The 20,642-nt window shown below is 41.7% G+C and overlaps 1 protein-coding gene across 5 annotated transcripts in view; it reads left to right on the top strand.

The window, feature by feature from the left end:
* SETBP1 (SET binding protein 1) overlaps nucleotides 1-20,642 on the top strand; it is a 267,547-nt gene that overhangs the window by 174,358 nt on the left and 72,547 nt on the right. For all 5 annotated transcript variants that reach the window (XM_077790259.2, XM_077790258.2, XM_077790257.2 and 2 more), the window contains one exon: nucleotides 9,191-12,662. In XM_077790259.2, coding sequence (XP_077646385.2) covers nucleotides 9,191-12,662 — 3,472 coding nt within the window. The remainder of the gene's footprint in view (nucleotides 1-9,190; nucleotides 12,663-20,642) is intronic.

The raw sequence follows: 20,642 nt of genomic DNA, 5'->3' as shown, positions 1-20,642 counted from the left end.
CTGACTGAAGAAAAAATATCTTAAACAACTATGTCACAGGGGCATCATCTCTAGTCCAGAAACAGAGATGTCTGCCATACTTTGGCATCTTCAAGGTATGCAAGGAAATTTTTCCAGCCATCACTTCCTGGGTTTCTAGGGAAAAGGGAAGAGGGGTCACTTTTTATAATGCTGAAAAATAGTCACATGTTATGGAGAAACTGGAGCATAAATCTACTGAAGCACCACTCATCCTGCTGCCTTTTGTAAATGGAGTAGATTCCACTTCATGTCAGCTAGGACTGTTATAAGACCTTCACTCAGTGTGCAAGGGAAGATGAGAGTGTTCCTATTCCCATCTGTCAGAAAGATGTGATTTTACTGGTGAAAACAAAGCAGAATCCCACTTTGCAGTCTGATCCAAGACCAGGTTTTTGGGACAGTCCAGAGCACATTCTGTCTCTGGATGTTTACACCCCACAGCACCCACTGGCTTTGCACAGAGTGCAGTGGCTCTTTGGTGTGTGCTCAGTGGGGCCAGAAATTCACCACATATGACCTCTCTAGGCAGACTTTGCAAAGGGAAGGAACCTCCTAGGTTTTGGTTCAGGTCAATGGAGTTCATATTTTCACAAGTGGTGCTCTCACTGAATTAATTGAACTCAGATATTCATTCAGGAAAACTGGAAAACACTGTATATTTGACCTATCCTGCAAATTTTCAAAGGGTTTACAACCCAGCTGTTCCTGATAGATGTTCTGGAAGATTTCTGGACTTTTTTCTAATGCTGTTGCACATTTAATACTTCATGCTAGACTTTAGCTGCAATCAGGATGCTTTGAAAGAATTAATCTGGCGGTCAGTAATTGCTAAATGAAGTGCATGCTAAAAGAATGATGAGCTAATTGACTGCAGATCACAGCTTTTATGAGCTTCCCCAAATGCCTGTTTTCAGGTGAATTCAGCATCTCCTTGACATTTAAGGACTCAATTTATAATCAAATTGTTTAACTCTAGTGGAAAGAATCACTGGCCTCAATGGAAAAGCCATTTCTATTTCTCCCACCCCTCAGAAGAAAAAAAGAGTATTCAAGGCAATGCTGCAATTCCTATATTAAATGAGGGATAAAAGAAACCTTTCAATGCAAATTAAGAACTGCATGCTTTTAAAAATTATAGCAGAAATTTAAAGCGCACAGCTGTTCACATCCTTACTTCCAATTTAGCAATCTCAGGTGAGGGCAACTAAGATGGTGAAGGGCCTTGAGGGGAGGCCACATGGAGATCAGCTGAGGTGACTTTGTCTGTTTGGCTGGAGGAGACACAGGTCAGACCTCAGTGCAGTTACAGCTTCCTCATAAAGGGAAGAGGGGCAAGTGCTGATCTCTGCTCTGTGGTGACCACTGACAGGACCTGAGGAAATGGCCTGAGGCTGAGTCAGGGGAGGTTTAGGTTGGCTATCAGGAAAGGTTCTTCACCCAAAGGGTGGCTGGGAACTAGAACAGGCTCCACAGGGAGTGGCCACAGCACCAAACCTGACAGATCTCAAGAAGAGTTTCTACAATGCTCTGAGGCACAGGGAGGAATTTTTGGGGTGTTCTGTGCAGGAGCAGGAGTTTGACTCAATGATCCTTGTGAGTCCCTTCCAACTCACCCTATTCTGTCATTCTAGGATTCTGGGATTAACATCCCAGAAAACACCACAAGTCTTTCAGAGATTAATGCCCCTTACTGCTCCCATTTCTACAGGTCCAAGTCTCTTGGGATCCTTATGCTGTTTTATTTTGGCTGAGCCACTGTACATATATACATTGTCCTCTACAGCTTGAAATTACAGAGGAAGGTGGAAGAGCAAGATGAGATAGAAACTTGGACAAGCAATGTCATAGTGACACACTGGTGAGAGCAGGTTGAGTTCCACTGAATTAACTATTCCTGAAGGGATGGAAGTATGTTTTATATATGAATAATAAAGACTTAATATCACTCCTGCAGTTAAGTTCATTAGCAAGGGTTTTGAACAAATGAAAGCACTCAGGTCAGCAAAGGTGCCTTGCTCTGCAAGCCCTGGCTTTGTGGATGTGATGACTGAAACACTTGCTTAAAAACCCTTACATTGGCTTAAGGCCAAGCAAGAAAAACCAGGGTGATCTTGGCAGTTGAATGGGGAAAATTGTATGAGTCCCATTGTAGTCCACCTTAGCTGGTGCCCAGCTGTTCTCTCCCAGCTGCCTAAACCGAGGTTAAACAGCTGCCTAAACAGTGTTATGGTTAAAAACGATATTTAAACTGCATTGTTATATCAGTGATGATGGGTTCGTTGTTGGAGATGACAGGAAAATACCATTGTTTAGAGTTTTCCCAGACTTGGTGCTTAATAAAAAGTTCTGAAAAGCACAGGGTTGTTTAAACATTTGATAAAGAAAATATGTGCAGTGATGGGTCTATTCCACCAGTAAGGAGCAGATCAGCCTGCAGCACCAAATCCTACCTTTATAAATGCAACATGTTGCTGCAATTTGACAAAATAAAATCCTCAATCCCTCCATGTGAAAAATAGAAGTGTCTGCAAAGCAGCAGAAGATTGAAGCAGTGTGCAAATTATTCAGTTTAAAGCTGGTAGCAAAATGAATTTGGAATAACTTTGGAATTTCTGAATTATTTAGAAAATAAAGATGCTTTATCAGGAATGCATGAAAAATTACAACTCACAACCATGTGAGCATCTTTGTACTGTTCAGTAATCTCTGCATTGATTTGTCTTTTCCTTGGATGAGTGCTTTAGACAAGGTATTCTCAAAACAATCATGCCAAAGCCTGAACTTCAGTGTCTCTGTATTGACACAATCACACAAACACACTCCACAGTCTGGGATGTTTTGTTTGGTGAATGGACACGAAGAGGTATTGCTTAGCTTTTAATTAACCTGCTCCCCCTCCATGCTGTGTTGTGCTGTCATGGGCATTTTGCATTAATTCCTGCCTCTCTTTATGCCTCAAACAAATGTTCAGGGCTTGGAACTAGATTATCTTTATGGTCTCCTCTAACCCAAACCATTCTCTGATTCTGTGATCCACACTCTAGTGAGCATGATGGTTGTTTGAGCTTTGTGATCATTGGGTCCCAGGGAGTTGTAGAAGGTGTAAACTCTGGGAGTGATAAATTGACTCTAGAAAATGCCCTATTTTGGAAACATAACAATTAATTTTATGTTACTGTTGCTGATGTGTTTTCTATTGGTGTATCACCTTTAATTAAAGCCCCTACATCAGTTTTGAAGTATATTCAGTGGAGTTCCTCATCCACTGTTTGTACTTTCAACAAATGTCTTTTTCTGGTTTGTATCCCTCATCATGGCTAGAGTCACTGAGGACCTGAATAAATTCCTAAGACCATTTCAGAGACTTGCAGTTATGAACTGACTAGACTTGATCACAGGCTCCTCACACCTCATGTCCATGACTGCTCAACCTGTAAGTCATCAGGAAAAAGTTATATTTGTCTGAGCCTGCTGTCTCCTCCACTTGGCATCTTTTATTTACAGAGTAATTCTGCCCTGGGAAAGCTCAGTGCACTCACCAAAAGACATGAAATATCTCCAATCTGTAGCTCTGATTAGAGCCTGCAAGTGAGCAGTTTACAGCTGTCCCATTGGGACACAAGGGGAAATGCTCAATTTTGAGCAAAAGTATGAGCTGAGCCAGGATTATTTATTCATGTGTTGGATCTAGAAATCTCATTTTTTTCTTTCTTTCAAAGGGTTTTTTTCCCTAGTAACATGTGTTCATGCATGTCTAGGAAGCAGAAAGTAAAGAGAAGACTTTTTCAAGGGGAACAAATAATTTGGAGATTCTCCAGTTTTTAGGAACTCAGGACAAGAACAGAGAATGATTTATCAAAATGCCAATTGCATTTTCAATCAGTGCCTGCAGATTTATTCATTCAGCCTGGAACATCCCAGGCTGACAGTTTGCTAGCAAAGTTCTGTTATAAGGATTGCGTGAAGTACTTTTGGGTACAAACCCAAGTAAAGCAGCTCTGAATTCAGGCCTGCCTTCCCTCTGAGCTGGCTGGGTACAAAGAAGGTCCAGTTTGCATGAAGCATCTCTACCACAGCAAACTACTATGCTTGAGCTAAAACCCTCCTCTGCATGGTTAGGGGACATTGGCTGGGAATCCAGCACCTTTCCAGCTCAGGAGGAAAAGCAAAGCAAGTGCCCCCATACATGACAGCTTCACCCCATAGATTTCCAAAGAGATTCCAGCTCCTAGATGGCAAAATTTATGCAAAAAAATGCTTATAAGTTCCTAGACCACACAGAGGTTTTATGTGATGTTTTGATTTGTTGAGATTTGCTCTTGTTGGTGAGGCAGGGTTGGCCCTGAGATAAAAGAAAGCACTTCCCAATACCCTGTTTTAAGTGACATTATGTGTTTAGAAAAGACTTTCCTCTTCTTCTTTTCTTTTTTTCTTTTTCTTTTTTTTTTTTTCCAGTTTTGTTTCCATCCCTATGAAGAAGATAACAAAGGATGGTATGTCCTCAGAGCGCACTGATGTGTCACTCTGGATGCCAATCCCCACAGATGCTCCTGATGTTATTAATTTTTAAAACAAACTTGCTGATTGAGGTTCTGACTGCCTTTAAATTGTCTCTACAAGGAGACTGTGTACTAATTAACCCACAGAAACAATCAATGATGTACCTTTTTCAAGTTTCAGGGTGATTAGAATATGAAAATGAAGAGCACAATGGTGCAGATGTTTTAAAATCACAGCAGACAGCAATTAGTGACATGGGAACCAGCTGCTTATCTCTCCAGATAAAGCCTCTTAATAGGGAATTACACTTGAGGAGCCATTACACAGATGGATCTGCAAATGATTTAAAGAGGGGGCGTTGTAGTATTAACTTTGATTTACAAGCCGGATTCTTGGCAAGCTTTATGTGTGTTACCTCCTAAAAAGGTGCATTTGGAGTAGGAGGGCACCATCCCTTTCAGCACTTTTTTTTTGGTGTTGGGTTTTCTAAATGTATATTTTATCTTCATTTTTTTAAGATTTTTTTTTAATTTGGATTTTTTTAAATAATCATTGTTATTATATTACCAGGCCTTTGATTTTGTTGTTGTCATCTCCCCCTAGTTTTTGCATTTGGATTGGAAGCAGCACGTGGGTTTAGATGGAAGCTCAGTCAGAGAATGCATATACAGTCTGAAGCATCCTAAAAGAGTCCCCAGGGGACAGATTCTGCTGCTGGGTACTACTTGCAGAGTAGGGTGCTGCTCCTGATGGGACTAGTACAGCATCATCTCCTCAGCTGCAAGGGTTGCATACCAGAATAAAATTATTCTGGTTACTAATCACATCTATAGGTTGCACAGGACTGGAGGGACAGCATAAAACACACAGCATAAAACCTCTTCTTGTCTGTGACCAGTGATCACCAGTGTATGGGATCTATCCTACTCACAGTCCTGCCCACCACTGCCAGCACTGAGGCCTGAAACTCAAGTGTTTGTCATTCAAATCTTATTCCACTAATAAGAGGATTCTAATCTTATTCTTCTAATAAGAGGATTGTAATCTTATTCTTATAGTCTAAGGTTCAGACATGTGCTAGATCAGGTTGCTCAAGTCTTTTTGCAATTACAAAAGCTATCATCTTCTTTTTGTGTATTTTATTCTCTTTAAAGGAAAATTTGGATTATTTAACCTACTAAAAACATCCAGTAAACTGTATATGAAGTGAAATACTGACAAAGTATGCTGAGTTGTAGTAAAATTACATGAGTTAATTTACACTTTGCTTCCACAGAAGAAGAAGGAGCAGATTCTCAGTGCAGAATATCTGGCTGTGGAAGAAAATCCCACTTAATGAAAAAAACAAATGACATGCAAAGGCCAGCACTGAAGTTTGAAGCATTTTTAGGGTCTTATAAACCAAAAAATAAATAAAGATAAATCCTTCTGTTTTCATGATAAAAAGCCCACTATTTTTGATACTGGTCTCAGTTGGCTGCCATAGGAACTCTATTTGAGCCAACAGCCCCATGGAGCTGGAGTATATTACATACTTACTGATAAATAAAGTAAAGAATTTGGGTGAAAGGTATCAAGATATCAGTTTCTTAAGATGCCTTCACATTCCTGACATCTGACATCTCTGTCAGCAAAGCAGTCTTGGTTTAGCTGAACTAGGCCCTTATTGGCTTTTTGGGATGATGCTCACACAGCAGGGAAAATTGAAGCCTAAGCATTAAGACCAATGGGATCAAACAGCAACCCAGATGAATACATAGGGAATAAAATACACTTGGCCACATTACTTTCAGCTGATTTAGTAGTGTTTTTAGGTAAACAGTCCCCACATATCCATTTCAGCCACTGAAACCCAACCTGCTGCAGACAAATTGTCTCTAGTCACTGTGGTGCACAGGAATTATTTTTGGGTGGTATGGATATGTCTGGAAGGGTAGAGCCAATAAATGTTAAGCTGGAAGAAGTTTCATGAGGAAACCCAGCAGACTGTAATGTGCTTGGGCAGATATATAGTTCTGACATCCTGCTTAGGAAATGGAGTCCCCTGATCCTGCAGACCGGTCATTTTTTGAAAGCCTGTTGAAACTGGAGTGCTTATCTGTGTGATTAAAGGCCTCCAGAGCTGGCACCTTTGATGACATAGGCATATCTTCCTCATGAATTTTAAGATCGATGTGGTGGTGGCCTGTGCTGCTGGAGCAATGACAGAGCTATCATCAGGGGTGTGCTGGGAGTTGTATCATCACTATTTAATGTACAGGCCAAAGAAATGAGGTTGGAGGACCCAAGCCATATATCAGCATTCATCGCTGAGCTATAGCTGGCCTCTCCATTCTGAGCCCTTATTAACTGCCTTAAAATACAGATGTGAGATTATTGCTCCTTCTAGACCATGGATCTCCATGTATGTGATAGATATGGAGGGAATAGGATGTTGCCAGAGTGTAATGTTTTTGTTCCCTGCTGTAACCTTCCTTCTTATTTTTATCTTTTTTTTCTTTCTCTTCCAAATGAAATGTTTCGCGTCATTTTGTTTCGTGGCTCAGCACTTAGAAGTAACATGGGCATAAGAAGCTGGTTTGGCTGCAGCCAGCAGGCTGAGATCTGTTCAGAAGCAGCCTGGCCGTGCCTCAGTGTGGGTGCTGCGGCCCGAGAGAGGCCTTAGCCCAGCATTTCCAGGGCTTCTTCACATCACTGGTACCTCAGGAAAATGAAGTTTTATGTGAGGTTGGAATGAAGCACAGCATCTCCCCCTGGGACATCACCAAGGGATGGCCTGCACATCTCCTTGTGCCAGGACACACAGCCTTGTGGCTGGGCAGCAGGAGAAGCCCAAGTGGCCGAGGCAAAATGGATATCAGGAGCTTGGGGATAAGTTTAAAATGATTAAAATAAAACAAGATGTAAATCCAGTGCTGGTGCTGCCTGTTTCTCCTCTCTGGACCTATCCCAAGATATGGGTGTGGTTGGGCCCCCTTTTCTGAAGGAGGGCATCAGTGTGGGCTGTGCCCTCTGTGTGCTGCAGGGCTTGTGTGTGGGAGGCCATTGTGAGGAAGAAGGGGAGAAAGATTCATTCCCCAAGGGCTGTTTATGCTTTCAGCTCTTTTCTCAGGCTGAGGAAACCAGGTGTCACTCACCCACGACATCTGCAGCTCTACCACAGCTGCATGCTTTCGTTCTCTCACTCCACAATTCCTGGAAATCTCTGTTTTCCCTGAGCATGGCTGGTCCATGTGTGTGACAGCTGAACTATCCACAGGATTTAAGACTCCCTGATTGCTGCTCAGACAATGGACCTGAACAACTTCATCATTATTGCCTATTCCAGAAAAGCCACATTTCTATATTTATATGGGCATGAAAGATAGTTCAGCATCAATTTGTCAATAATGTGCATGTTTAGTGGCCACAAAATTATGTGCCATGGGCTTGGATTTGTCTTTTCAAACTTTTCTGACCTTGCTCAGAACTAGGGACACTTATTTTTTCCAACTCAGAACCCTCTTATTCCCTTTTGACTGATTGACCCAAAATTTCTGTTGCAAACACCCCAAAGACAGATCTAATGGGCTACTGATAAAAACCTAATTGCAACAAGGTGTTTGTAGGATCCCAAAACATAGCATTTATTATCTACTTTTCTTTCCTTGGTTTTGTTTTTATTTTCAATCTCATATTTTATTTGACATTCACAACAGTGTCAGTAGTTTGTACAAAAGCAGTTGTATGGTCTGACTCAGAGCTTTACAAAATAAAAGTTACAAAATAAAAAAAAAAAAAAAACAAAACCAAAACAGTTCAACCAAAGAAAGTAAAAAACAAATAGATTTATACTTTTGCTTTAAAAGGAAAGAGTTACAGCTGAAATAAACAATTTTTTTTTTAGCTGGAGGCCCACCAAAAGAAAAACAGTAGAATTTGCTCTGCAAGAGTCTTCAGCATAATTCTGCCCTTGCTGTAACCTCTGCAGCTTGAAGAGCTCCTGTCAGAGTAGAAATCATGTTGAAAATATCTCTCACCAACATTGCAAATAGCAAAGTTTTAAAATGGAAAGGAAGTAATGCAAATCTTGAACCTGCCAAGTGTGCCTCACACACTTGATGTTATGCATATGATTTTAAGCACTAAATATGCAGGGATGGCTTCCATATGAAAACTCAAGTAAATCTTTGCAGAATCTGCCTTCATAGGGAAGTGGACCCATGGGTTTTCCTCTTGTTTGTTACAACTTCCAAGATAATTTTTCAGTTTTCTTGTTTACAATAATGAGTTTAATTGCTGCTGTTGAGCCTCAAGTTCTGTGAGTGATTATTTTTCAGGAAAAAGGCATTCTCACCAGGAGGCTGAGTTGCACCATTCATCCATTGAAAGGGAATATTTCACTTGTGTTTTAAATTAAAAATCAATAGAATATGTTCCCATAGCAATTTTGCATTTGTATAAATATTTCCACTGTTTTTAGAGTAGAGAAACCAAACAAAACTTGTTTACTGTGCATGAAATATAAATGCAAATTTAGCTCAAGTATAGGAAGAGTTTATAAAGGTTCCTAACTCTTACAAAGTCATTGTTATTATCCACTGCATAAATAAAGAGCTGCAACCAGTGGTTATGAATGGGCTGCTAAATTAATTGTATTTTTCCCTCTTTATTTTCTGCTCCCTTCCAGGTTTATGACAGGCCACAAAAACATTCTGCTCTGCACTATGATCCAGGCCTCCAACAAGACTTCACCAGTGACACCTTAAAATCAAAACACCAGCAGAAAAGTAGCAACCAGCACCACATTGACTGGTCAGCGAGCTCCGACACTGGACCTGTTTCTCAGAGTTGCTTCATTAACGCAGAGCCCAGTAAAGAAGCAATTAGTGCCACCAAGGTCTCTGCTCTGGAGCCAGGAGTTTCCTACAGCAAATCCCAGGCCAAGAAGTCCTGCAGCAGCAGCAGCAGCACGTGGGGGCAGCTGTCGGTCAGTAGTAAAGAGCTGGCAATTTGCAGCACAGTCCCATCACCCAACAGCATCAGCACGGCCGCCCAGCCGAGCAGTGCCTCCAAGTGCAATGGGCTTTTGCCTCTTGGAGACCAAGAGGGAACTGTGCAGCTGGAGGCCCCCGATCAGCCCACTGGAAGTATGAAGAAGAAGTCCAGCAAAAAGGACTTGACGAGCCAAACCAACCAAACCACAGATATGGAGTGGGTAAAGAGTGCTCAGAAAGCATTTGACAGCAAATCCCATGACAGCATGGAAGGGAAAAAGGAGTCTTACTCAATGGATAGCATGTTGGATATGTCACCGTCGAAGCAGAATCCCATTTCTGCTGGCACTTGTGAAAGTGACACCAATCACGTAAGAATTACTATCCCAATAAAGTCTCCAACAACAGATGCGTCTGGCCACAAAAGGAAAAAGAGGCAATCCATTAAATCCTCCACAGAGAAAACTATCCAGGAGAAAAGCCTGCCTTCCATGCTTGCTTTGAGCAGTGAAATGGCAAACAGGACCAGTTCTCAACCAGAGGGGAGTAAAAAAGATGTTCGCGCCACAAAGCCAGGGAAAGTGATTGAAAATGAGTCCCCCTCAGTAGCAATTGACAGTGGTGTGTTCACAGACAAAGCGTCCCCCAACAGTGCTGCCCGACCCAGAAAACCTCTACCTGTGACATCCAGTCTCCTACCCACCAGTCTTTCCACAGCTGGTAAATTACCTGACATCCAGCACCCCAAACATGCAGCTAAGCGTAGGTGGACCTGCAGCAAACCTAAATCTATTCTTCGGGAGACCTCCCTGACGACGTCTGAGAAGCTGATGGTGGAGCCTCCTTCAGCCTATCCCATCACACCATCCAGCCCTCTTTATACCAATACAGACAGTCTTACTGTGATCACACCTGTCAAGAAAAAAAGAGGACGACCAAAGAAACAGCCTTTGCTCACTGTAGAAACCATTCATGAGGGGACCTCCACCAGCCCAGTGAGCCCAATCAATCATGAATTTCCAGGAACAAAGAAAAGGAAGAGGAGAAGGAATCTGGCCAAGTTTGCCCAAATGGTTCCAGGAGAGGACAAATCCATCAGTGAGCTCAAATTTCACAAAAAGGTAGGGAAACTTGGGGTCTTGGATAAGAAGACCATAAAGACCATTAATAAAATGAAAACCCTCAAGAGGAAGAATATTCTCAATCAGATCTTGTCCTCCTGCTCCAGCAGCATAGCTCTGAAAGCAAAAGTCCAGCCACCATCTAGTGCTGGGCCAACAACCATTGATGCCAGGCTAGGGAAGCAGATCAATGTCAGCAAGAGGGGGACTATCTACATTGGTAAAAAACGGGGCAGAAAGCCAAGGGCAGAGCTGCAGCCTCAGCCAGAAGAACCTAAGACAGCCATCAAGCACTCAAGGCCTGTTTCCAGCCAGCCAGAAAACCCAGCAGTGCCTTCCAACCTGCAGTCACTTGTGGCATCGTCACCAGCAGCTATTCATCCGCTTTCAACACAATTAGTGGGGATCAATGGCAATCTCAGCCCTGCAAGCACTGAAACTAATTTTTCAGAGTTAAAAACTATGCCAAATCTTCAACCTATCAGTGCTCTTCCTACAAAAACCCAGAAAGGAATGCACAGTGGAACTTGGAAGCTGTCTCCACCCAGGCTAATGGCTAATTCACCTTCTCACCTCTGTGAAATAGGTTCTCTGAAAGAAGTCACGCTGTCTCCAGTGAGCGAGTCTCACAGCGAGGAAACCATTCCAAGTGACAGTGGGATAGGTACAGACAACAACAGTACCTCTGACCAAGCCGAGAAAAGCTCAGAATCCCGCCGGAGATACTCTTTTGATTTCTGCACCCTGGACAATCCAGAGGCTATCCCATCTGACACCAGCACAAAGAACAGGCATGGTCACCGGCAGAAGCATCTCATTGTGGATAACTTTCTCTCTCACGAAAGTATTAAAAAGCCAAAGCACAAGAGGAAAAGGAAAAGCCTGCAGAACAGAGATGACCTCCAGTTTCTGGCAGACCTTGAGGAACTCATCAATAAGTTTCAAGTGTTCAGGATTTCCCATAGAAGTTATACATTTTATCATGAAAATCCATACCCCAGCATCTTTAGAATTAATTTTGATCACTACTACCCTGTGCCATATATCCAGTATGACCCATTGCTCTATCTTCGTAGGACCTCTGATATGAAGTCTAAGAAGAAGCGTGGTAGACCTGCCAAAACCAATGACACCATGACAAAGGTGCCTTTTTTACAAGGGTTCGGTTACCCTATTCCCAGTGGGAGTTACTATGCACCCTATGGAATGCCTTACACATCAATGCCTATGATGAATCTTGGTTACTATGGTCAGTATCCAGCTCCTTTGTACCTGTCTCACACGCTTGGAGCGGCTTCCCCATTTATGAGACCTACTGTGCCCCCACCCCAATTCCATGCAAGCTCTCATATGAAGATGTCCACCACTGCCAAACACAAAGCAAAACATGGAGTGCACCTACAAACCCCTGTGGGAATGGGCCTTGGAGACATGCAGTCCTCTTTGGCTCCTCCGAAGGTTGGAGGAACAAGCCTTTCAAGTGGCCGACTTCACAAAAGGAAACACAAACATAAGCACAAGCATAAGGATGAGCGGATATTGGGGACTCATGAAGATCTGAGTGGTCTCTTTGCTAGCAAGTCCACTGGCTTCTCCAGCCACACCATCAGTGAGAGGCTGAGTGGCTCAGACAAGGACCTGTCCTTGCTCAATGAGAACAGCAAGCATAAGGAGAAGCAGAAGCACCAGCATTGTGAAAATGGGCAGAAAGGCTCAAAGAGTAACTTTGAAGTGGATACACTGTCTACGCTATCACTTTCTGATGCCCAGCAGTGGTCACAGAGTAAAGATAAAAGTGACTCAAGCAGTGATCCCATTGACTCTTGCACAAAGAGATACTCTGGTAATACTGAGATTAATGGAAGGTCAGAGTCCCTGGATATGTTTGGTGAAATAAATTCCTCAAGTGAGAAGCGGGACAACGATGCAAGTGGGAATAAAAGAAGAAGCTTTGAAGGCTTTGGAACTTACAGGGAAAAGGACATTCAGCCCTTCAAGACAAATAGGAAGGACAGAAGTACTTTTGATTCTTCAGCCTCTTCAGGTAAGCTTTGTTTTATTCTATTTTACTTTGACTATTTACTGCATTTAAATTTCAGTGATGAACAATGAGGGACTCACCATTTACAGCAAATACATTTAGAGATAATAACTTTTCTGGCTTTTGTAACTGACTGTCATTTTTCATCCAAACTTAGGGGAGATCAACAAGAAAGGTGGCTTCATCTTAAGCCCAAAGTTTTACAAGTCTTCAAGTTTTACACAGCAATTTTATAAATATTTGTCTTGCCTTCACATACTTCTCCCTAAAATCTGACCATTGCATTCTGCAACAGCAGCAGTTGTAATACCTGTTTGCAAGGTGGTAATCCCTCTAATCAACGTCTAACATCACATGATCAAAGTGACTGTCCAACATCTGGGAGAAGAGCAGAGAGTCTCTGCTCTGACCCATAAAGTGACCAAAACCCATTTGTTGACGAGGTGGACCAGACAGATGGGAAGCTGTGAAGCTGTCTGTGTCCCTTTAATGTGTTCTACTGCTGATCCAGCCTACCCACTGGGCTGAATATTAGGAGATCCTGGGTACAGTCCTAATGTAAATCAGTCACTTTCAGTCTGCAGGTGCCATGTAAAATAGTTATCCTGAGAATTGAGTGGGAAAGGACCAGTGTCATGGAAACAAACCCTCTCCAATGGACTCTGAAGAGTTTTAGGTCTCATGACTTGGAAATATAAGCTGGTAGAAGAAAAGGAAGGAAGCTCTTTTCAGCTGTTAAGAACATCTGTTTCTCTCTGACAGAGTGGGGAAAAAGGGAATCTGAATCTTGCCTGAGAGACTGAATTGTACTTTACAATAGGGAGCTGCTTTTGTGATGACACAAGAGGCAGGTGTTTTGATGCATTACAAATGAATTTAGCTTGGGAGCAAGCCCAGTGCTTCTACACCATCAGATATTTATTACAAAGCAGATTTCACACTTAGCTCTGGAAAGGGGCGAGCTTTTCTGAACCAAGCAGTGGTGGATGAGATTCTGATGTGCTAAAAAAGAGCTTCAAAGAAAAGTAGCTGATAACCTTCAAAATTAAAAGAAAATTAACTGAGGACACAGGAGTAGAGAATTTGTATAACTTGCCAATGTAAGGCCCTAAAGTTTTTTACTGACTTGTAACTGATCAACTTCCAAAGACTGCTCATACTTAAGCCACCTAAACATTACCAATTCCTTCACTGAGACCAGAATCTGAAATACAGTTGTGAAAAACGGTCTAGAAGGACAGATTACACCAAGAAAACATTCCCATTCATGATATAATATTATTTTAGACCAGTTGTGACATCAAAAAATGGTACATCCGAAAATATAGGAAAAGATATTTAAATAAGTCTCTGAAAATCAGAGTTGCAACTTGCCTGACAAATAACAAAGGTATTCTCCACCAAGTGCTGCAGTGGCTGTTTCATTAAGGAAGCTGTCCTGGCACATAGGATTAAAAGGTTTCAAAGTGTTTAACAAGCTTATTTTAAATTTTTTTTTAAAGTTCACATTTTTCACAGTTTGTTAACAGCCTTTGCATTTGTAGCCTTTTTGCTCTTTGAACAGAAGATATTTGCTAAATCTGTAATTTTCAATATATTTCACTAAGGCATAGCAAACTGTCAAAATTCCCAAGAGTGCTGAACTCAAATTAGTTTCCAAAGTAGGGGCATGATCCTCACCAAACTGATTTGAAGATGGAATTAGTAAAGAAAAACTCAGTTTCATGTTATTTTCCTTCAGTTTATTCCCCATGACAATAAAGTCTAAGATGGAGGCTAGAACTGGTCATGGGAATGCCATTAGATTTGCAGTTTAGACTTTTTAAACTAGCTCTTGTTTAAACTGAAATTCTTATTTTTATTTATTTTTTCTCTTCACAATTACAGCTGCACAGCATTCCCTATAACCTAATCCATCAAACCTCAGATTATTAAACTATTTATTCATTGTCATGATATTATTTAGATGGAAAAATCATCAGCAGTTAGCAAAGCAGAGCCAGATAACCAGAGCAATACCTTGCACTACAAGGAAAAATACTAAAACTAAACAGCTGTGCCAAGAAAGGCCTGGAGCCAAGGCTGCTCATTAAAGCCTAGAAACATCTGTCTGCTTATGAATGCCTAAGATCTCAGTGCAGCTTTTTCCTCTCTGCCTTTGACCTTCACTGGGATTCCCAGCAGAGGTCTGCATTTAAGTCTAGCCATAACTATTTAACCAGTTCCCACAGAGGGAGGATTGTTCTCTTCCATGATAACCTTCACCTTCTTCCTCCTAACTCACCTTGCATTTCCCTGAGGAGATTGATTAATCAAAAAAATATAAGGTAAAAGAAAAAAAAAAAATCCCTATGGAGACATATATGTCATCCCAGGAGGCAACCTCCGTAGCCTGATTGCTCTTCTCTTTCAGTATTTGTCATCTTTCACAAGTTAAAAATAATATATGGCAGATATAAGAAGAGACATCCTGAATATTCAGATGAAAGCTGAAATTATATTTATATCACAATTGCAGTGTTATCTCTACTGCAGTGGCATTTTGATGTGCTCAGTACCGCCATTTGCAACTTCATTGCATTCTTCTGGAGATAAAATACGTAGCAAAACCTACCCACGCTCAGTGGATGTAGCTGTGATGAGAGGGAAGAGAAAATCATTAATGGTTTTTTGGTGATTCAGGTACTGCAATTTGTTTCAGTGTGGTGTGCAACTGCAGGTACCATAGTATTGTTGATAATTTATGTTTTTGTCTCTGTTGTGACAGTGCTTATCCATTTCTGAGAAGTTTGGTGTTCCTTGTTGATAAACAGTGGCCCTGCTTATGTTAGAAAACAGTCCTGTTATAGAATCTTTAAGCCTAGGTATGATTTTACTATCTAGAAAGATATAGGCCATGAAGGGAAGAGTCGTCCTTCATACCTTTTGCAGAAGCTATTTGCAGTCCTGGCTCAAGAAAGGTACCTGGCACAGGTTTCCCAGAGAAATTATGGATGCCCCATTCCTGGAATTATTCATGGACTGGGTTGAGGTTTCAGTATTTGTGCTAGTGGAAGGTGTCCCAGCTCAGCCCAGGAGGTTTGGAAATAGATGATCTTTAAAGGTCCCTTCCAACCAAATTGTTCCATGATTATGGGATTTGATATGGAAATCTGTGCTTCAAATGAATGGACCCATCAAAAGAGTGTGCCTAGTTACTTTGGCTGGTCACAGCAAAAGTTCATTTCTTGTCCTTCACCAGCCTGGGCTATCACTAGCAATTCTTTAGTGGAGACCTTATGAGCTTTCAACCAATGTACATCTTTTGGGACTACTGTGGGCTGAATGTGCACTAAGTGTTAGTGCATATGGCTAATTTCCCAGCAGCGTGTTTCCACACCATTCCCACCCACTCCTCATGTACTGTTGCATCCTGGTGTCTTTTCCTGAAATCGTTAATTTGCTAAATTTCTTGTGCTCATCAAACCCTCCTGCATTTAGAAAGACTAATTAATCAAAACTGATTTAACAATTATTTTATATTTGGCTGAAGACTATTCCAGTGGCATTAGCCTGGCCTACAGGCAAGAATACAGCAGAAAGTGTTTCAGATTCTGCCTTGCCACAGACACTTGGGCACATCCTAGACTTAACTGTCAAGCTGTGTGCACCAAGCATTGGCTCAGTTGACTCCTTCCTTCCCACAGTCGGAGGTACACCTCAAAACTCTTACAAAACTGTCTTGGAGTCCCTCTGGCACTGTGTGACCTAAGGCACTGTTCACAGCTGGATGGCTGAGATGGCTGAGCCTTCCATCTGCTTTTCAGGAGTTACTGAAGTCCCAGGTGAGGGACCCAGGAAGAGGTCACAGATTGTTGCTGCAGCTGGGCTGGGGAGACTGAGAGTAGAGCTGTTTTAAAGAGGCCTTTGTGTCAAATTCCACAGCTCCTTGTCATGTGTCTGTCTGTTTCATGATGCTTGAGAAAAGACTTCCATTGCTGATGAGCAGTCTCAATTCCATAGCTTGTCCCACAGAAAAAAAGCAAGATTGTTTGTCTCTTACCTTTTTCCTTAGGTGGAATACTGATGAAAAGCACATTTAACCTTTTAAGACGCATAGATAAGATGGCAATTTGCATCTACAACCTGTCAGATTATGTCCTAGTTACAATCACTGCAGGCCAGGATGTAGCTGGAGGTGAAGCAGAAGTTGAGAGTTTTATATTCAGGGCTACATTTCTGCTTTTCTTTGTAGTGAGACTAATCAAGGTCTGTGCTACCTTACTGTCACACTATTTATGCCTCCTGTTTTGTTTTTTTTTAAGAATGATTTTATGAACAAAGATTGCCTTGCTTGCGTGTTGGGTATCATGGCTCAGAGATCAGCTAGGAAGTGCGTTGGTTTTATCAGCTACAGCATAGATACCACATACAGTATATTTACAGGAATATAAAGTTAATAATATGCAGCTATTAGAAAAGCAGTAATCATCAGTCTCTGAATGCTGGATAGCTAGCATGAAAAACATGCTTTATAAATTAATGCTTAACTTACCTACAAGTCTCCCAGACTTTCTCCCCTCAATGTCTAATAGTGCTACAAGCTGATTTTCTCCTGACTTGACCTTTCCTCCTCACTTTGCACAGTGCTGGTTTCACTCTTGAAGGAATCAGTATCAGCTTTAACCCTGATCAGTCACAGTTTTACACTGAGAAGGGATCAGTATCTCAGTAGTGGATAAGCATATTTGTTCTAAATGTATGTGGCAGATGTAGGTAAAGAGTGTTAGCCAATTGCCTTATTAATTAAACTTTGCTGTTTGTTCATATGATAATACCTTCCACAAATAATTTATTATTTTTCATAGGTCTGGAATCACAATGTTGGTTCATTTTTCTTCAGTGAATGCACTATTTCAGTGCAAGTGGAAACAGTAGGACCACACAGTTTGATCCACTGTTTTAGGTCCCTTATGGCAAGAAGGATGTTGAGGTGCTGGAGTGTGTCCAGAGAAAGGCAACAGACCTGGAGAAGTGTCTGGAGCACACTCTGATGAGGAGGGTTTGAGGGACATGGGGAGGGCTCAGCCTGGAGAAAAGGAGGCTCAGGGTGGACCTTTAGGCTCTCCACAACTCCCTAACAGGAGGGGCACCCAGGTGGGGGTCGTTCTCCTCTCAGGTAACAAAAAATAGGAAAAGAGGAAATTACCTCAAGTTGCTTCAGAGGATGTATAGATTGGATATTATGGAGGACTTCTTCACTTTGAAAATGTTAAGAATTGGAACAGGCTTCCCTGTGAAGTGATGGAGTCATTGTTTTTGGAAGTGTCCAAAAACATGCAAAAGTGGTGATTTAGTGATGGGCCTTTATCAGTGCTGGGGGAATGACTGGACCTGGTGGCTTCAGAAGCCTTCTCTAGCTTTAATGCTTCTATGCTTCTATGAAGATCATGTGTGATGAACATTCTCTCACCCGACAGCCTAACGACATAAAATGCTGGATCTTGTATATGTACTTGTGGATGAAACTTTGCACATTGAAACAAGAGAGGATAAGTGAATATTGTGTGATGCAGGAAGTAGAATAAATATCCAGCAAAACATATAAATAAGTCACCTGGCTTTCTTAAATAGAAAGGATTTGATTCAACAGGACCTATGTTTTGTATGGCACTGTGTGCATAAATTCAGAGGCAGACTAATGTATGGTCTAGGATTTTCAGGCCCATCTTCCATATCTTAATTTTCTCATGTAGAAAAAAATGTCATAATTACGGTTAACCTCAATGTTTGAGTGGGTGAAGGGGATAAAAGCAGCTTCCTGACATACAGTGCCACAGTGAGCTCTGATACTCACCAAAGCCCAGTGAATGCAGCACCAGACCCATGGCAGTGCTTGAAGTGGACAGGAGAAGAACAAGGTAAGAACTTCACAGACTGAGGATGTATGGGCTATTAACCAGCCTCCCTTTCCTCAGCTCTGCCTCTGCTGGGGTTTCCTTAGATACTCCAGGCTCCTACATGGCTTCCAGCAGTTGCAAAAGTTTTCCAAGCCCCAGATTTAGTAAGGGTTTTTTCCCTACCACTGTGTCCCGTGATGAGGGCCAAGTACTGTACAGTTACAGAGTGAGTGTGACATCTGGCCCATAAAAGTTGCTATCAGAGCTTTAAAAAAAAAAAAAAAAAAAAAAAAATTATTTGTAAAAACATTTACATTCATCAAAACAGCTGTTTAGGACCCTGAATGTTTAGGAAAACAAACAAATGAAACTACTGAAACAACTTCCAGAAGCATTATCTGGCCTCTTTATAATAAATGTCTTTCTTGTTTTCCACCAAGTTTTCTATCAGTCCTGTGGAGAGGAGAGCAAGCCAGCATGACTATTGCTCCTTTCTGCCTATGGTGTATCCTAAAGGGGCATGCTGCCTATGGGAAAAGTGAAGCAAAGCTTTCCTTCAAAGTGTTTTGACTAAGGCAATTTAAATACAGTGAGTTTTGTCATTGTTGTTGTTGTTTTAAGGCTACCTCTTGATTTACTGTGTTGCTTCTGATATCTCCCTGGACCAAGGAGAGAAGAAACAGGAGGGAAGCTGGAGTGGGAGAGGAAACAGGACTATTTATCACCCAACCTAACTTTTATTTCCTCTCTTAATGATTGTATGTTTATTGCACTGCCTGAGGCTCAGTACAAAGTCCTTTAAACCAGTGACGCATTAATCAAATTAAATTCTGTGACCCTTTTGCTTTTTTGGGAGTGTTACAAACCTCTTAGCACCCTGCCTAATTTCTGCTTCTAACTTTGCTCTCTGTCCAACAGTCAAGCAGTTCTTCCTTCACAACTTGGCGTCTCCCAGCTATTTATCTTCACTCTCTCTGGCCAATTCCAGAACGTATTGTTTGAAGTTTTTATTCAGACCACTGCTAGTTTATGAAGTTGTGCAGATTGCACATTGGGTGTGCAGCTGCTTCACGTCAGACACAATTGGCCTCTGCTGGGCTCTTGGCTTTAAAAGGAGATAAAGAACCACGGCCAGATTCTCATCTCAGCCCAGCATAAATCAAGTGTCTCCCCATTGAAATCAGGGAGATTGACTTCAGGAGTGGAGTATCTACTGAGGGAAAAGGACAGTGTGGGGCTGGAAAGTTCCATCCACAGCTTTAGTGGCACACTAAAGCAGGACACTGGGCATGCCAGCATCCTTCCTTCTTTCTGTGTTCAACCTGCCAGGTGTTGAAAATAGCCTTGGTTCAACACTTATAAGATTTTCTTAGCTTAGAGGGAGTGGGTCTGTTAAGACTTTGATGGTGCCAGCCTGGGTACTTGTGTAAGTAGCAGTTCAAGAAGAGTTAGAGGGAAGCCTGTTTGCTTTAGTTCTGGACTCTACACAATGTTATTTCTTGGAACCAATAGTGTAGATGCAAGGCAAGAGGTCTGTTTGGATGAATGGAGGAGGTAAAACAGAACCATGTTTGCACCTTTGCTACAAACCTGATGATGAGTGTGACTCAAAGCTGGGGATAGGGAAACCTGAACTTAAGGCATTTGTCAGTGAGAGGGATCCTGGTGTGCTCAGAGCAACCTGCATCCTGACCTACTCAGCTGCAAAACTGAGACTCGGGGCCTGATCTCCAAAACATCTAAGGCTGCGTCTCCATTCCCACTGCCTTCCAGGAGTTTTATATCCATGTGTCACGGCAAGAGAAAATTTAAAATGTCTCAGTCTGCATATCTGATTGCAATAATGATGTTGAACAACAAAAGGAGAATGAACGTCCTGTTTTAAGGTCTCAACAAGAAGGAAGTAGGAATAATTCCCCTGTCTGAATTAGTTGAAATAATGAATATGATATGTTCATGTATCAATGAAATAATGAATTATTTGAATAATGAAATAATGAATAATGAAAGGCCTGAGAGGAGGGATGGGAAAGAAAAGCTTTGACTGTCCATGAAGGAGTCTTTATACAACCTCAACAACTTGAAAAAACCCAAGGACTCATAA

This window comes from Lonchura striata, chromosome Z (assembly GCF_050655825.1).
Source record: "Lonchura striata isolate lonStrDom1 chromosome Z, ASM5065582v1, whole genome shotgun sequence".
NCBI lineage: Eukaryota > Metazoa > Chordata > Aves > Passeriformes > Estrildidae > Lonchura > Lonchura striata.
This window is presented reverse-complemented; position numbering and strand designations above follow the sequence as displayed.